Source organism: Orycteropus afer, unplaced genomic scaffold (assembly GCF_000298275.1).
Source record: "Orycteropus afer afer isolate SDZICR_OR568_19922 unplaced genomic scaffold, OryAfe1.0 scaffold00006, whole genome shotgun sequence".
Lineage (NCBI taxonomy): Eukaryota > Metazoa > Chordata > Mammalia > Tubulidentata > Orycteropodidae > Orycteropus > Orycteropus afer.
In genome coordinates this window covers 21,537,771-21,552,807 of record NW_006921593.1, presented here as the reverse complement: position 1 = coordinate 21,552,807, position 15,037 = coordinate 21,537,771, and the positions used below count along the sequence as shown (strand labels likewise).

The window sequence follows — 15,037 nt, the reverse complement described above, 5'->3', positions numbered from 1 at the left end:
TCCTCCAGGGACTTTGGACTTGCCGGCTTCTATACGTTTGTGAGCCATTTTCCTAAGATAAATTTCTGTCTCTCTTTCTCTCTCTCTCTCTCTATATATATAAGCTTTGCTGGTTTTTATTTCTCTAGAGAACCCAGACTAAACCAACATGTGACACCGTCATCATCCTCCCCAAGGTACTGGTGATTGTCATGTTTCTGGGTCCCAGAGCACTTCCAGTTGATGGGGGCTGAGGGCAGTAGCACTCTAGCACCCCTGACCTGGCCTCCGTCTTCCTCGGAGCTCCTGGGCTGGGTGGGGCTAGCTGAGTGCTGAGGAGTTTAGGCTTGTGGTGGATGGAGGGGAAGGGCGAGGGTGGGCCTGGCCTGAGTCCGTGAACAGAGGCCGTGTGACAGTGAAGGCTCTGGTGATGCAAACATCCCCCCAGAGGCGGCCTCACCCCTTCTTTGCCTGACTTGCCATAGGGGCAGTTACTGACCCATGGGTGCTGTCCAGCGAGGCAGCCTTCATTCCTCTGAGGTTTACTGATGGTGGACGTGGTACTATATAGAGAACAGTGGGGTCTGGGCCATCGTAGGCCATGGCTTGTGGACTTGGTGGAAACCGGTTGAAGGTGTTGGAAGAAGCCATGCAGACCACATTCTGGAGGGTGGGCTCTCTTGTGCCTGGACGAGAGAATCCTGACATGCCGAGCAGAGGATGCTGCAGCGTGGATTCGGCCCGCCTCGGCATGCTGGCTTCCACACTCACCGAGCAGCAGGCTTCTGGAGGCAGTGGCTGCTGCCTCTGTGAAGAGGGCAGAGTCTGGGGTGCAGGATTATTAGGAAGGAGGAGCTCGGGCCCTGTACTATGGAGTGGTACAGGAACGGGCAGAAGGAAGGCCGGGCCGCAGGGAAGCTCAGTAAGTTGTCCCCAATCAGGCGAGATGGTTGCACCTTGCTCAGTCATCGACGGTGGCCTCTCCTGGGAGGGGTGTGACGCTGGGTGGGTGGTTCGGGCAGCCCAGGCCCTCCCCAGCAAGGCTGAGAGTAGAAGGCCTCTGTGACAAGCCTGGTGGGAGGGCACCTAAGGGTGCTCTTGTGTCTGTTGTACATGGTGTGGGTGCTGAGAACCCAGGGAGAGGGCACCGATAGATGAGCAGAGGTGCCCTCCTGAAGCCGCCTGTCCCTGCTCGGCCTCCTGTGGTGTGACCTCTGGCTTGGTGACCAGGGCGGGGCTCTGCAGACTGGCAGGGCATGCACCCCAAGAGTGGCTGCACACCTGACACTCATTCTGGTGTGATGGCCCAGTTCCCATGGGCAAAGGGGTGCCCCTGGCTCTCCCTTGTAGAAGCTCCCACCAATGAGCAGCTGCCTGGAAGAAGCCTCTGCCATGTGTATGGGTGAAGTCTCCCCATGGCCCCCAGCATCCCGGCACTGGGGTGGTTCTCCTGAACCACAGCCTCTGCCCTGCAGGCCAGAACCGGAGAGCAGTGAGACTGGGAGGGCAGGTGTTTCCAGGCAGCTCTGGGACTGTTGGGTCTGCATGCTCTGGGACAGCTAGGAACACAGGCACAGTGGACTAGGCCGCCCCGCGTCTGTCACGTTGCAGGGCAGCTGAGAACACAGGCACAGTGGACCAGGCCGCCCCGCATCCGTCACATTCCGAGTCTAGTAGCACTCTGTTTTGGTTGCCTAGTGCCGCTCGAAAAGAAATATAGCACAAATGGGATGGCTTGAATAAATAGTTCATTCTCTTATAATTTTGAAGGCTTTAAATCTGAGTTCAAAGTGTGAGCTCTAGGGGCTAGGTGAAAGCCCCTCACCTTGGGCATCAGCTCTGCCTCCTGCTCTTAGCCCACTGGAGAAAAAAAAACCAAACCCACTGCTATCGAGTCAGGTCTGACTCATAGCGACCCCTCCTTGAGTTTCCGAGGCAATATCACTACAGAAGTAGATTGCCTAACCTTCCTTCCAGGGAGTGGCTGGTGGGTTTGAGCCGCCAGCCTTTTGGTTAGCAGTCAGATGCTTTAGGCACTGCGCCACCAGAGCTCCCTAGCCAATGAACCTGGAGGCTTTTCTTCACTCAGAGAGCTCCTGGCTGCTGAGGCTAACAAATCCAACGTCAACAAGTGAAAAGGCACAGTCCCAATGTTACCAAACCACATTGGCAGGCCATTGATTCAGCCCTTGCCCTGGCCGCACACATGGAATGGACCCCAGTGCTGGCTGTGCATGCTCCTCATGGGAGGGAGGCTGTGTGAGCAGCATATTTGTAACCTGGTATCAGTGCCACTGTGCCCGAGGCGGTCTGACCACAGTGACAAGGAAAAGCCTCTTGTCTCTCAGCAGGAAGTGCGGCACGGACTGAGTGCAGTGCCGAGGGCCTCACGGAAACGCCAGGCGGGTGGGCAGTAGAAGTGCTGGCATCTTGGAGTGGATGAGGCTTTGTTACCTGGCAAGCGAGAGGCACGTCCTCTGGGCAAGAAGGCCCTCAGGGAAGAGGCTGTGTGTGAGCAGAGTGCATGCCTGTGGCCTTCATCCGGCCCTTGTCCTAGGTCAGCACGGTTGTTGTCTGCAGTCATCTGACTTCTAGAAAAACTGCTGCCCCTCAGCACCGCCCCTGGGGCAGCTCTGTGTGGTCTGCTGGTGGTCTTAGGCATTGCCCTGTTCTGAACCACACTGAGTTGCTGGTGTCCTTGTCCCAGGCCTGTATTCCTCACCTGCAGGATCTTGCCATGACCCGTGTGGCTGGGTGGGCTGGTTCCGCAGGCTCCTTCCTGGCCCTGCTATGCCCTCCTGAGTGAGCCCTGCACAGTGTGATGGGCATCAGCCTGTCTTTGGATTTGTGCTGTTCTCTGATCCACAGAGCAGAGCTTGTTATTAAATTCACTTGTTTCAGTGTCTGTATGTAAACATTTAACGTGGCAGAAATGGCATGCAACAAACAGCATGCCGTGTGTACCTGGACAAGGAAACCCTTGGTGCCTGGCCCTCACGATGCGCTTCTGATCTCGTTGGTCTGGGGCAGGGCTGGGACATCAGGAGTTTCCAGAACTCGGCGGGATGGTGTTGTGGTGATGTGGATACAACTCCAAAATGTAAAACCCGTTGAATTACACATCCAAAATGGGTCACCAGTATGGTATGAAATGGTGCCTGAACAAACTTAAAAAAGAAAAAAACCTGGGCTCCCAAGTGGTTGTGAGGGGCAGCTTCCATGACGTGGCTGATGGGGCGGGTTCCACCCCCATTCAAGTTAGTCTTTTAGCATTGCCCTGTCCCCTGGGTCATACTTCGTCCTCGTCCATGACCACTATACCATTTTGAACATTTACTTCCATCGTGTCATCCCTGCACTTGAAGCCATAGACGTGCACCAGACCCCTTGTTTATCATCTTTTTTTTTTTCCTAAATTTTTATTATGATTTGGGTGAAAGTTTATAGAGCAAATTCATTTTCCATACAGCATTTTGTCTCATGACAAACTACACTTTGTCTCATGACATTGACTTTAATCTCCCGTAATGCAACAGCTCTCCTCCCACTTCCTCCCTATAGCTACCTCTTCCCTGTGTCCTTCCCTCCATGCACTCCTGCCCCCCGAGCTGTCTCCCTGTGCATACACAGCCCTTCTATTCTCCCATGATTGTTGTCTCCAAGGAGTCTATCTACCTAATGTAAATGTTCAGCTCATATGCCTGTCTTTTTGGCTGGAAGCCACAGGAGTGGGTTCAATTCCAGACCTGAAGGGCAGCTAGGGGCCATAGTCTTAGGGGTTCCACTAGGCTCTACCAGACCAGCAAACCTAGTCCCTTTTTTTTTTTTTTTATGGTTTTGAGTTTTGTTCCACATTGTTGTCCCACTCTACTCAGGGTCTCCTACATAGATTGCCCTTTGAGTGGTTGACATTGGTAGCCAGGCACCATCTAAGTCTTCTTGTCTCATAGTCGTATAGGCTTAGGATCACATGGTGTACCAGTTGCTAGGACCAATTGCTTCCATGCGTCTTCAGGTTTCTTCATTCTTTGCTGTGGATGAGGGGAGACCCATCATTGCATCTAGATGGCAGCTTGCAGGCTTTTAAGATCCCAGTCGCTACTTGCTGAAGTAGGATGTAGAACAGTGTTTTTGTGTAGTACGTTGTGCCTCTTGAGCTTGAAGTCATCCTCTGGGACTACCACATGTTTCTTCTTATATTAGGTTTTTGTGAAGCTGGGTGATAGGAGTGAGCTTGGTCGCAGGCAGAATAGCCCCACGACTTCATGTGGCACCGAGGCTGTAGGGAGGCTGGCTGTTAGACAAGAGGAAAGACCAGTGTGGTTGGGAAGCGGACGCAGTAGTGAACCATCACAGCATCCTGGCCGTGTGTGTGTTTAATGCACAGCAGCACAACACTGCCAAAAAGATGGCCTCACCTGCCTGTAGCCTCGGCCGGTGGCAGGAAGGCAGGGGGTGGTGCAGCACGTCCTTCCTGTTCCCCGCGTCCACTCTACCGCACTGGCAAGAGCTTCAGGTCTGCCAGCTCTGTCCTGTCCCTAACGCCTCCACCCTCTCCCCGTTTTGTGGTGTCCATTTCAAAGAGACCTGCACCCTGGAGTTAATGTACATCACAGCCAGCTCCCTGGGCATTTCACAGAAACAGCTGAGGGCAGAGCCACCCCAAGCCGTCCCCCAGCCCCTCCATAGCTTTCAGCTGTGCACATGTCGTGGCCTCTGCCCCACCCCAGAAGACATGTCTGTACCTGCCGCATCTGGAATTGACCACCCGTTTGTGTCCTATTCTCACTGCCCGTTTGCAGCTTGATTTTTCTTAGCCCGGCTTTCACTCTCTCCTGCTCCCCTCTCTTTTGAGGCCGGTAGGATCTGACCACAGCTGGTGGCTTTCCCTTAGCCCTTGTTTTCCTGACAGCATGTGTTGTCACTGCACTCCTGGTGTCTCTCCTGCTTCTCGGCCTATCCCTCCTCTCTGGCATCCCTGGCCCCTTTCCTCTGCTGTTAGGGTCTCTTCTCACCACTCTCTAGGCTTGGTTGGTCTTGTCCAATCTCATGACATCCAGTGATGTGGTAGTTAATGTCGTGTGTCAACTTGTCTGGCCCTGGTTGTGCATGGGCACCTGGATGTAGTTATTCCCCATGATGACACTACCAGCTCCCCGGTGGCATCAGCTGTGAGCAGCTGAGTGGCTTGTCTGCTTCCAGAATATACGAAGGCGCTTTGAGGAAGGTCTTGAGCTTTCTGGCACATTTGGGTCCTGCTGAGTCTTCATCTCAGTGGCCTGCTGTGTTGTTTGCCGGTTTGGGCCTGTTTCTGGACTTGAACTAGTGGCCTGCCATGCTGCTTGATAATTTGGGATGGTGCTGTTTTATTTGTCGACCTTGGGTTTGTCAGCCTCAGCAGCCAAATGCTGCCTGAATGAAGAGACACCTCTAGCTCCAGGGGACAGGGAGCAAGAGGCAGAGCTGAAGCCCAAGGTTAAGGGGCTTTTACCCACCCCTAGAGCTGGCACTTTGAACTCGGACTTCTGCCCTCCCGAACTGTAAGAGAGTAGATCGCTGTTTGTTAAAGCCGCCCATCTGTGGTGTTTCTGTTGAGCAGCACTGGAGAACCCAAACGAGTGACATCACTCTTCAGGGGCTTCTCTTTCTGGGGCTCCCCCTCAGCTCCAGCCAGAGCAGGTCACCTTCGGAGTCACCTTCAAGTCCTTCACCCCCTTCGCGTTGTCTGCTCCTTCCTGTCGTCTTTGCTCTTGACACCTCTTTGCTGTTGTCCCTGTCCTGACTGCTGGCCTCCGGCTTCACTAACCTTCCTGAAGCTGTGCTCTTGAAGCACTGCCTAGAAACTCTGTCTCGGAAGACGGAAGACTCGGACACTCCCTGTGACTGCCTGGCCCTCAGGGCCCCGGCCACCCCCCCCCATTTCAGCCTGCTGGCCCGGTGCTCTGTTGGGGTTTGTACCCTTTGCTCCAGGCACACTGTGCCTTCTGGGTTCCCCACTGTGTGCAATTGACGGCGTGGAATGCCCCGTCCCACCTGCACAGGTCTGCATCCTCCTCTGTGCAGCCAGCTCTGAGACCTGGGGCGGTACCGACCTCTCTGAGGTCCAGCCGACCTGCGGGCCCAGGGCTTCTGTGTGGCTCCCCAGCCACCTTAGTGTTGCAATAGGGGGGTGGGATAGGGACTCAGAACTCCGACAGATAGAATGGCGCTGTGCTTAAATCACAAGTGAACGCCCAGTGTAAGTGGCACCTGAGCCCTGGGCAGACAGCCAGGGCCAAGGCATGTGGCTGCAAGGAGGCCACTGCTGGGACAGCTGACACCACCCACAGGTGGGCAGCAGTGGGGCCAGGGCTGGGTCAGGAGGTGGAGAGCCCCCTCCCACCGGGAATGCCGGAGCATAGACTGGCTGAACCTTCAGGATGGCTGTAGGGGCGGGAACACAGGGGTCCCTCTGTTAGTGACCAGCCTGGACTTCCTCAATAGCAGACACCCCACGGGTCTGGAAAAACGGGGCAGGGCGGGGGGCACAGGTCTGATCTGACTGTGAGGTTTGAGTCCAGCTAGTCAGAAACAGGATTTTCCAAAATGATGCCTGACTATTCACTTCCAGGTAGCTTCGGTGTAGACTTTAAGTGATTTTCATTCTCGTCAGGTGAATTGTAAGTGGCTGCACTTGTTGGTCCCTGGGTGCATCTGCCAGCAGTGCAGGGGTTTAAAATCTTGGCTGCACACCAAGTGCAGCCCTCAGTCAGTCTGTTTCATTGTGTTTCCTCAGTATTCCAGGGGAAATTGCTGCATAAGTGCTGGTGTTTTAATGTGGAGTGAGTGACTGTTATTAACAGTAATCTCTTTGTTTCCACAGAGGTTGCAGAACTTGAAGCTAATCTACCTTGTAAGTATAGTGGCCCCGGTCACACATTAAGTACTGTAAAACAATTGCATGGGGAAAGGTTGTTTTGTGTTTTGATAACCTTATGTAGCAAAAAATCTGCTTTTCATCTGTGTTAGGCATGAATTTTAACTTTATCCAGAAAGTAGCGGAATCCTTTTTCAGGCTCAGACAAGGAGGTGCCACGTCCTTTCTGTAAGTCCCCAGCAGGGCCTCCCTCCTGAGGGTGGCGGAGGTGAGCCAAGTTGCCTTCCGTCCGTCTCCCACCCGCGCTCTGCATCAAGTCCTTTTTGGAGCGGAAGGGTATGTAGGCCACTAGCCGTGATCCTGTGTTTGCAGTGGGTGCACCAGCTACTTGGCCCCCAGGTCTTCTCACTCTGCTGGTCACTCCTGCATAGCCGCCAAGCCACTGCCCAGTCATCGCTCCTGAGCAGGCCGGCTCGGCAGACTCACTGCTTGGGCAGTTCTCTGTGTAACATGTGTAAAAGTAGGATGTGTATGAACTGTCTGGTAACGGTCTCCTGGTTTGGGCGAGTGCTACATAGAACGCAGGTTCTGAGGTGCTGGCCCATTGGGTGGGTATGAGAGGGCCCGTTCCTGCCTCCTCTCGAGTGGAAAAGAGAATTGTGGTCTCCACCCTCAAAACTAACCAAACCCACTGCCATGGAGTCGATCCTGACCCACAGCGCCCCAGTGAACAGAGTAGAACTGCCCCAGGGGGTTTCTAAGGCTATAAATCTTCACCGGAGCAGATTGCCTCATCTTTTTCCCACGGAGCAGCTGGTAGAGTTGAACCACTGATGTTTTGGTTAGCAGTCATATGCTTTAACCACTGTGCCACCAGCGTGCCTTCACAGTTCTTTAGTGGTTATGGAGTCCATTTCGTAGGTAAGAGGCAGCAGTTTGAAAAACAAACAATCACAGAGAAAAATACCAGCCCGTGTCCTGTGTGGTTGGTGAGTATGTGGCATTTTTCAGAACTTCTCTGACACATGGTATTTATCAGCACAGTAGGTTCTGATGTAAAATGTCTCTTACTCTGGGACTCAGTGAGAATGTCTTGAAAATGTGCCGGACTCCCAGTTTTCTTCCCCCAGAACCCGGAGGCCCTTTGCCTGCTGTTCAAGGGCATCTTTCTGCAGCCTGTGGCACCCATGAGGGCCACGCTCAGTCCCTGGCGCTTCCCTGTGTCCTGTCTCGGGGCCCCATGGGCACCGGTTTATGACGTTACGAGAAGTGGGGCAGGGCACGCAGAAAATGTGTGTGGACTGGGTTCAGAGGCAGGCCCAGCTTCTGTTGATAGCCTGTCAGAGCTGTGCGTGTCCTGAGCCTCTCTGCGCCTTCAGGTTGTCTTGGAATCAAGGACCTTGGGCCCGTGGTCTCTAAGGCCATTTCCAAGTCTAAATTTAAATTCTCCTATTTTTTTGTTTTTTTTTTAGGATTTTATTATGGTAAAATATATGTACCAAAAATACTCTATTTTAAAATAACCCCTGTTTACGGTTATAACTGCATGTAACAGTGTTCGCCAGTTCGTCATTTTCCATGTGCGCAGTTCAGTCAGGCCGGCTGCGTCCGTCACGTTGTGTCACTGTCATCAGTGAGAAATCCCCATCGTTACAGAGCTCTGCAGACATTTTCAGTGGGCTCGTAAGACGTAAAGTCAGTAGGTGACCCAGGGAGTTGAGCAGACGTGTCCGAGTTTACAGACAAACACAGCAGGTTCCCAGGTGCATCCGTCCAGGGTGCAGATGCCATGGGCATGTACAACTCTTTTACATCATGTGTAGGAAGGAGGCGGGTGTGGGGTATAGCCAGCATCCCCTGTCTGCAGCTGGTAGCTTTTCTCCCAGTAGGGACACTTTGCCCTGACCCACGCACCTTCCTGCTTGAGGGTCAAGTGGGCACAGAACACTGCCATCCCGGTCAGCAGGGCACCATTTCACCAACAGAACAAGCTGAGCTAGTGGTTAGCCTGTGGAGACTAAAACACGTGACTCATCAAAGCGAAGCCTCGGATGTCAGGTGACTCTTAGCTGGCACACTTCTTGGGGACTTGCATTCAGTATGGTGTCCTAAAGGACTGGGGTGAGGCAATTAAACTCAGAGTTGGGCCTGGGTTTGTTCCTTGTCCATCCATATGCTTAGTTAGCCTTGACTTACGTCTATTAACCCCAAGGGGTGGGGTTTCTTTTCCACAAAGCAGCTTAACTACTGAATTGTTGGAAAGCTCTGTTTTGAGTGACCACATTCAGAGATGGAAGGAAAACCTCTCAATTTGGAACTCACTGGTGAAAGACTGCCCAAGGAGGGGTCGCTGTGAGTCAGGTCTGACTCGACAGCACGTAACAGCAACAACAGTGAAAGACTATGGAGAAGGAAATGCCTGACAAGGATCCCTGGTGGCAGTGTTGACACGGGGTGTGGCCGTTACCACATAGGGAGGGGCCGGGCTGCCCAGCCCCTCACCACAGAAGCCTCTCCGCATGTAGCCTGGTGCTGGCGCTCACACCCACCTGACGTGCTTCTCTTCTGCAGGTACCTGTAAGGTGCATTTTCCTGATCCGGACAAGCTACACTGCTTTCAGCTAACTGTGACCCCAGGTAATGGCCTCACACGCTCAGGTGTTAAAGTGACCCAAACTGCAGGTGTTCAGGGCTGCCCAGATTGTCCTCTTGTCCGGTCCTCCGATTTTCTAAGAGCTGTGACATGAGTGACTCCCCACGTGAGGTCAGCACTGTGACACAAGTGACTGCCTGCGTGAAGTCGGCACTTGTGCTTTGCCGTCACAGGAAGCGTAGTCACAGCCTCTGAGGTGTGTGTGCACGCCAGTACCGGGGAACCTTTCACAGTGGAAGTTCATGACCCTGGGACTGCGGGCACACAGGGGTTAGAAGTCCTGGCCTCACCCCGAGCAGCACTGTGGCCCTGTTCAGCTGCTCCTGGCTCACAGGCAGTTGAGGGCTAAGTAGATAGTGTGTGGGACACAGGCCCAGTGTCCGACGTGGCGGCGGGTAGAGCTGAGCGGCTGTTGCCGTTTGCACCGACAAGCTGGCCTGAGGGTGGTAACATTTCTCCTTGACCAAACTGGGACAGCACGATGGAGGCCTTGGGTTTGTCCAGTTAGCAGGCGGCTCCTAGAGGTGCGGACGTCAGCACTGCCCACAGCCCACCTGGGCCTCTGCTTGCGGGGGGCAGAGCAGCCTCTTCACACTCATGCCAGCCAGTTGGAGATGCTGTGGGCAGGAGTTGAGGGAAAACACGGCAATGAGGGGGACTGAGGGAAGTCGGAGCTGCTGTGGGCTGGGCGCACATGGGGAGGGAGGGAGGGGGTCTCGAGGAGGAGCTCGAGGGCATGATTTGTTTGGGGGATTAAAAGGAGTGAGAAGCTGAGGTCGATGAGGCGCTAGCCAATCACAGAGTGAGCAGACTCTTGAGGTGGGAAGTGGTGACGAGCCCAGGGTAAGGTCCTGGTCGCGTCTCAGGCGGGCTGGGTTTTCTGTGTTACAGTAACAGGAGTCCCAGAGTCAAAATGTGCCTGAAAACTTTTTAAAATCCATTTGTGGCTACGTAGTGAGTCAGCAGAGGGTTCTGGGACAAATTCCGTCTGGTCCCTTCCCTCTGGCCTGGGAGAACACTGGGGACAGCGGGTAGCAGAGCGTCCTCCTTAGGGACAGGTATTCTACACTCCTGATGTTTGTAGATAACTCATGCCCAGGCTTCAGCTTTGAAATGACAGCGGCTGGAAGCATTCTTTGCCACTTTGCTTAAATGCTGTCTTTTTTAACGTGGGGTGTTGAGCACACTGGAACACTTCCTGGAGACTTCTTTTTTTTTTTCTTTTTAATTTTGTTGTGATTTGGGTGAACGTTTTACAAGATCAAATTCATCTTCCATACAGCAGCTCACATACACTTTGTCTCATGACATTGACTGTAATCTCCCACAATGCAACAGCTCCCCCAACCCCCGCTTCCTCCCCAGAGTTACCTCTTCCCAGTGTCCTTCCCTCCCATGCGCTCCTGCCCCCCGAGCTGTCTCCCTGCGCACACACAGCCCTTCTGTTCTTCCTGGAGACTTCTTTAGCTTAGTGTATAACGTGACAAACACAGTTTGCTGTACCGTCAGGTCTTGCAGTGGTGGTGGTTCACAGTGGTCTGTTGACTGAGCCGCAGTCCCAGCAGTTGTGGATGTGTCGGAAGGACACCTCCTCCCTTGGCCTAGCAGTGCCTTTTCCAGCCTGTCGGATTCTGTTGCCCCGAGCCTCCGTCCCCCGCCCCCGAGCTGTGTGGTTGCTCTTGGTCAGACCTTTGCCCAGTGTTCTCGGCTTGTTGCTGTCCTGTAGGATTGAGTTTGTGGTGAATCTACCCTCTGGACAAATGAGTTATGTTTTACTGAATCGCAGGAAGCTTTTGATCATTGAGAGGATGTGGGTGACAGCGTCTTTGGTGTTGCTTCTCTTACTGTTCCTGCAGACAGAGCCCAGTTGTTTGTTACAGCTGGGGACGTCACTGTCCCGTCAGGTGGAAAGAAGCTTGTGCTTTGGGGCCTGAGACTGTGCGCTCAGCACCGGGACGGGTGGGTGCTCAGCAGGCTTTTCAGATACTCTGTATTTGCCCTTATTTTGTGGTGGCAGTAAATCGGAAAGTGGTTACGTTCCTGCCCTTTGTTACCAAGGGAAAGATGGCAGAGATCTGCCCACCCTGAAAACAGGCCTAATATCTGGGCTTTTTGAAAAATCCATATGCGGTCATGCTGCTCTTAGTGTTAAAGACAATTCTAGAATTAGGACTGTATGATGAAGTTTTCACAATGTATGAAGCAAATGGTAATGAAGCCGGCTTATTATAGCAGGGAGCCCTGGTGGCTCAGTGGTTAAGCAGTCAGCTGCTTGGTGAAAGAAGGGTCTGTGGTCCGAACACACCAGGTGCCGTGCGGGAAAGGTGAGGCGGTCTGCTCCCGTGAAGGGGACAGCCTTGGAGGCCTGTGGGGCAGTTCTACTCCGTTACACAGGGTCCCCGTGGGTCAGAAGTGACCCAGCAGCACCTAACAGCAGCAGCGTAAGTGTTGAAATCCTGTCCTGTGACTCCTTCAGTTTTGTTCTCCTTTTTTCACAATGAGTTTGGCTATTTTAGATCCTTTGTTTTTCCATGTATTTTTCAGCATCAGTTTGTCAGATGGCATTTAAAAAAATAAAACCTGCTGGGGTTTTTCTCCGAGACTGTGTTGAATCTACTGTAGATCAGTTTGGGAGAAGTGCCATCCTGAAAACATGGCATCTTCTGATCCATGAATATAGCTTATGTCTCCACTTTGCATTTTTTATTGCTGGAAACACAGTGGATTTTTGTTTAGTGACCTGAACTCATTTTAATTACGGCAGTGGTTTTTCTATGTGAGTGATCGTACACCTGTGAATAAAGATGATTTCGTTTCTTCCTTTCAGTCTATAGCCTTGCTTTGCCTTATTTTAGTGTCCAAAACTCAGTGCAGTGGTGAACAGAAGCGGTGGGGGTAGGCCCCCCTGCCTTGTTTCTGGTCCTGGGGGGACGCGTCCATCTCTGAGCAGTAAGTGTGTAGCTGCAGGGTTTCTGTGATGCTCTTAGTCAGGTTGAGAAGTTTTTCATCTTCCACCGTTCCCAGGAGCGTTGATCATGAATGGATGTTGAGTTTTGTCGAGTGCTTTTTCTGCGTTCACTGAGGTGACCATGTGTATTCTTTCTCAGTCAGTCAATAAAGTAAATTACATTTTTTATCTTTTAAAATGTTGAGCTAACTCTGCATTCTTGAGCTGAACCGTCACGTGTTCATCTTGATGTATTACCCACTTTAATGTATTGTTCTACTTGCCACTCTGACATTTTGTTAAGAATTTCTATTTCTGTTCATAAAAGATGTTAATCTGTGGTTATCTTTTCTCCTAATGTGTTTGTCTGGTCCGGTGCCAGGGTAGTGCTGGTCCCAGAAGGAACTGGGAAGTGTTCTCTTCTAGTCTGGAAGAATATGTGTTGAATTAGTATTAATTCTCTCAGAAATTATAGAATTTCACCAGTAAAGCCACATTTTGTTGTTTTGTTCTTACGTGTTTTTGGTGGTGGTGTAATATTTTTAAGTACAGATACAATTTTTTAAGGAATTCACTGATATTTTCCACATTTTCATATTTATTGGTATACAGTTGTTCTTAATATATTCATATTACCCTTTTAAATTCTGTAGGGTTTGTGTTGATGTCCGTTCTTTAATTACTTTTTTTCGTCATTTATGTTTTCCTTTTTCTTGATTTGGTTAGCTTATTTTTGTGTGCCATTGAGTCGATTCTGACTCATAGTGACCCTGTGACAGTAGCGCTTCATAGGGTCTCCCAGGCAGCCCAAACCACACCCACAGCCTTGGAGTCGATTCCGACCCACAGCGCCCCTAGAGGACAGAGGGGAACTGCCCACAGGGGCTCCAAGGCTGTAACTCTTTACAGAAGCACACTGCCTCATCTTTCTCCCACAGAACAGCTGATTGGTTCCAAATGCTGACCTTTTGATGAGCAGCCAAATGTCTTAACCACTGCACCACCAGAGCTTCTAAACAACCTAGTTGCTTCAGAACCTTGGAGCTTCAGATACAGTGCCTTCAGCTTATTGGGAATGTCTGCCTTCTCCCTGATTGGCAGGTCCAGGTCTCAGTGTCAAACCAGTCGGCCAAAGCCTTCCTTCCCTTTTCATTTCTTCTGATATGGACCCCTCTGACAACCGTCTCACCCTGGAGTTATAATTCCTAGTCAGGGTAACAGAGCTGGTCACCTGGTGGACAGTCAGATAGGTGAGGCGTGGAGCCAATCGCCTGGTGGAAGGAGACGCCATGGCCATTGCTCCTTGGCGCTCCCTTTACCTGCTCCTCAAGTGGGTGACACGTTCCTTCATAGTAGTCATGGATTGAAGTCTGAGGTCACTACCTGAATTTCAAGCAGCCTGCCATTGGCACTGTGGTTTATGTGCCCTCAGAACAGTCCAGCACAACCCAGATGACTTATTTATAGTGCCTTGCTTAGCCCGTCATGGAGATGGGTGTACAGTAGGCAAAGCACACCATCCCAGGATACCTGGATTCCAGGATGCTTCACTGACCAGCTGCCCCCAGAGTTCTTTTGTCCTCTGGGGGGTCTCCTTGCTTCTAGGAGTGTGTTAGGCCTTGGTCTCTGGAGAAGCAGAACCAGTAAAGCTTAGAGAGAGAGAGAAAAAATTACCTTTGGAAAATGGCTTACACAGCTATAGAAGCTGACGAGTCCTACGTTACTGGATCAGAAATCAAACTGGAGCCTTTGTCTGACTCACGCAACTGCAAGGGCTGACAAGCTTAAGGTTGGCAGGCAGTATACCAGCTATTGACTTCAACAAATGATGAATCTAAGATCTCTAGGCCGAATGGTAGGTTGTTCACTCATGGTGAGTGGTAGGCAGCACAACAGAATCCTGATCCACTGAAGAGTCTGTCTTTTTCCCAGTTGTTGTTGTTGTTAGGTGTCGTCGAGTCATTTCCGACTCATAGTGACCCCATGCACAGCAGAACGAAACACTGCTCGATCCCGCACCAGCTCCATGATCCTTGCTATACTTGAGCCTATTGTTGCAGCCACTGTATCAATGCATCTCATCAAAGGCCTTCCCCTCCACCTTAACAAGCATGACATCCTTCTCCAGGGAATGGTCCCTTCTGACAACATGACCAAAGTAGGTGAGAAGAAGTCTGGCCATTCTCACTTCCAAGGAGCATCTCGGCTGCACCTCCTCCAGGACAGATCTGTTAGTTCTTTTAGCAATCCATGGTACTTCGCCAGCATTCTTCGCCAGCAACTATGATATTCCTTGTTCCATGTCTTCTTCTGAATCCAGCTTGCACCTTTGGAAGTCCTCTGTCAATATACTGCTCCAACCATTTTTTAATTATTTTCAATAAGATCTTACTTGTGTGCGAGTAAGATCTTATTGAATGGTATTGTTTGATAATTAATGATTATTAATTAATGATATTGTTTGATAATTTCCACATTCTGTGGGATCACCTTTTTAATTCTTCACCAGCACCACAACTCAAAAAGCATCAACTCTTCTTCAGTCTTCCATATTCATTGTCCAGCTCTCACATGCATATGAGGTGCTTGGAAATATCATGGC

General features: G+C 51.5%; 1 protein-coding gene across 1 annotated transcript in view; it reads left to right on the top strand.

Annotated features, from left to right (window-relative positions):
- Positions 1-15,037, top strand: part of UBE2F (ubiquitin conjugating enzyme E2 F (putative)) — a 40,595-nt gene that overhangs the window by 4,758 nt on the left and 20,800 nt on the right. Inside the window, exons 2-3 of the mRNA XM_007941557.2 lie at positions 6,842-6,871; positions 9,407-9,472. Coding sequence (XP_007939748.1) covers positions 6,842-6,871; positions 9,407-9,472 — 96 coding nt within the window. The remainder of the gene's footprint in view (positions 1-6,841; positions 6,872-9,406; positions 9,473-15,037) is intronic.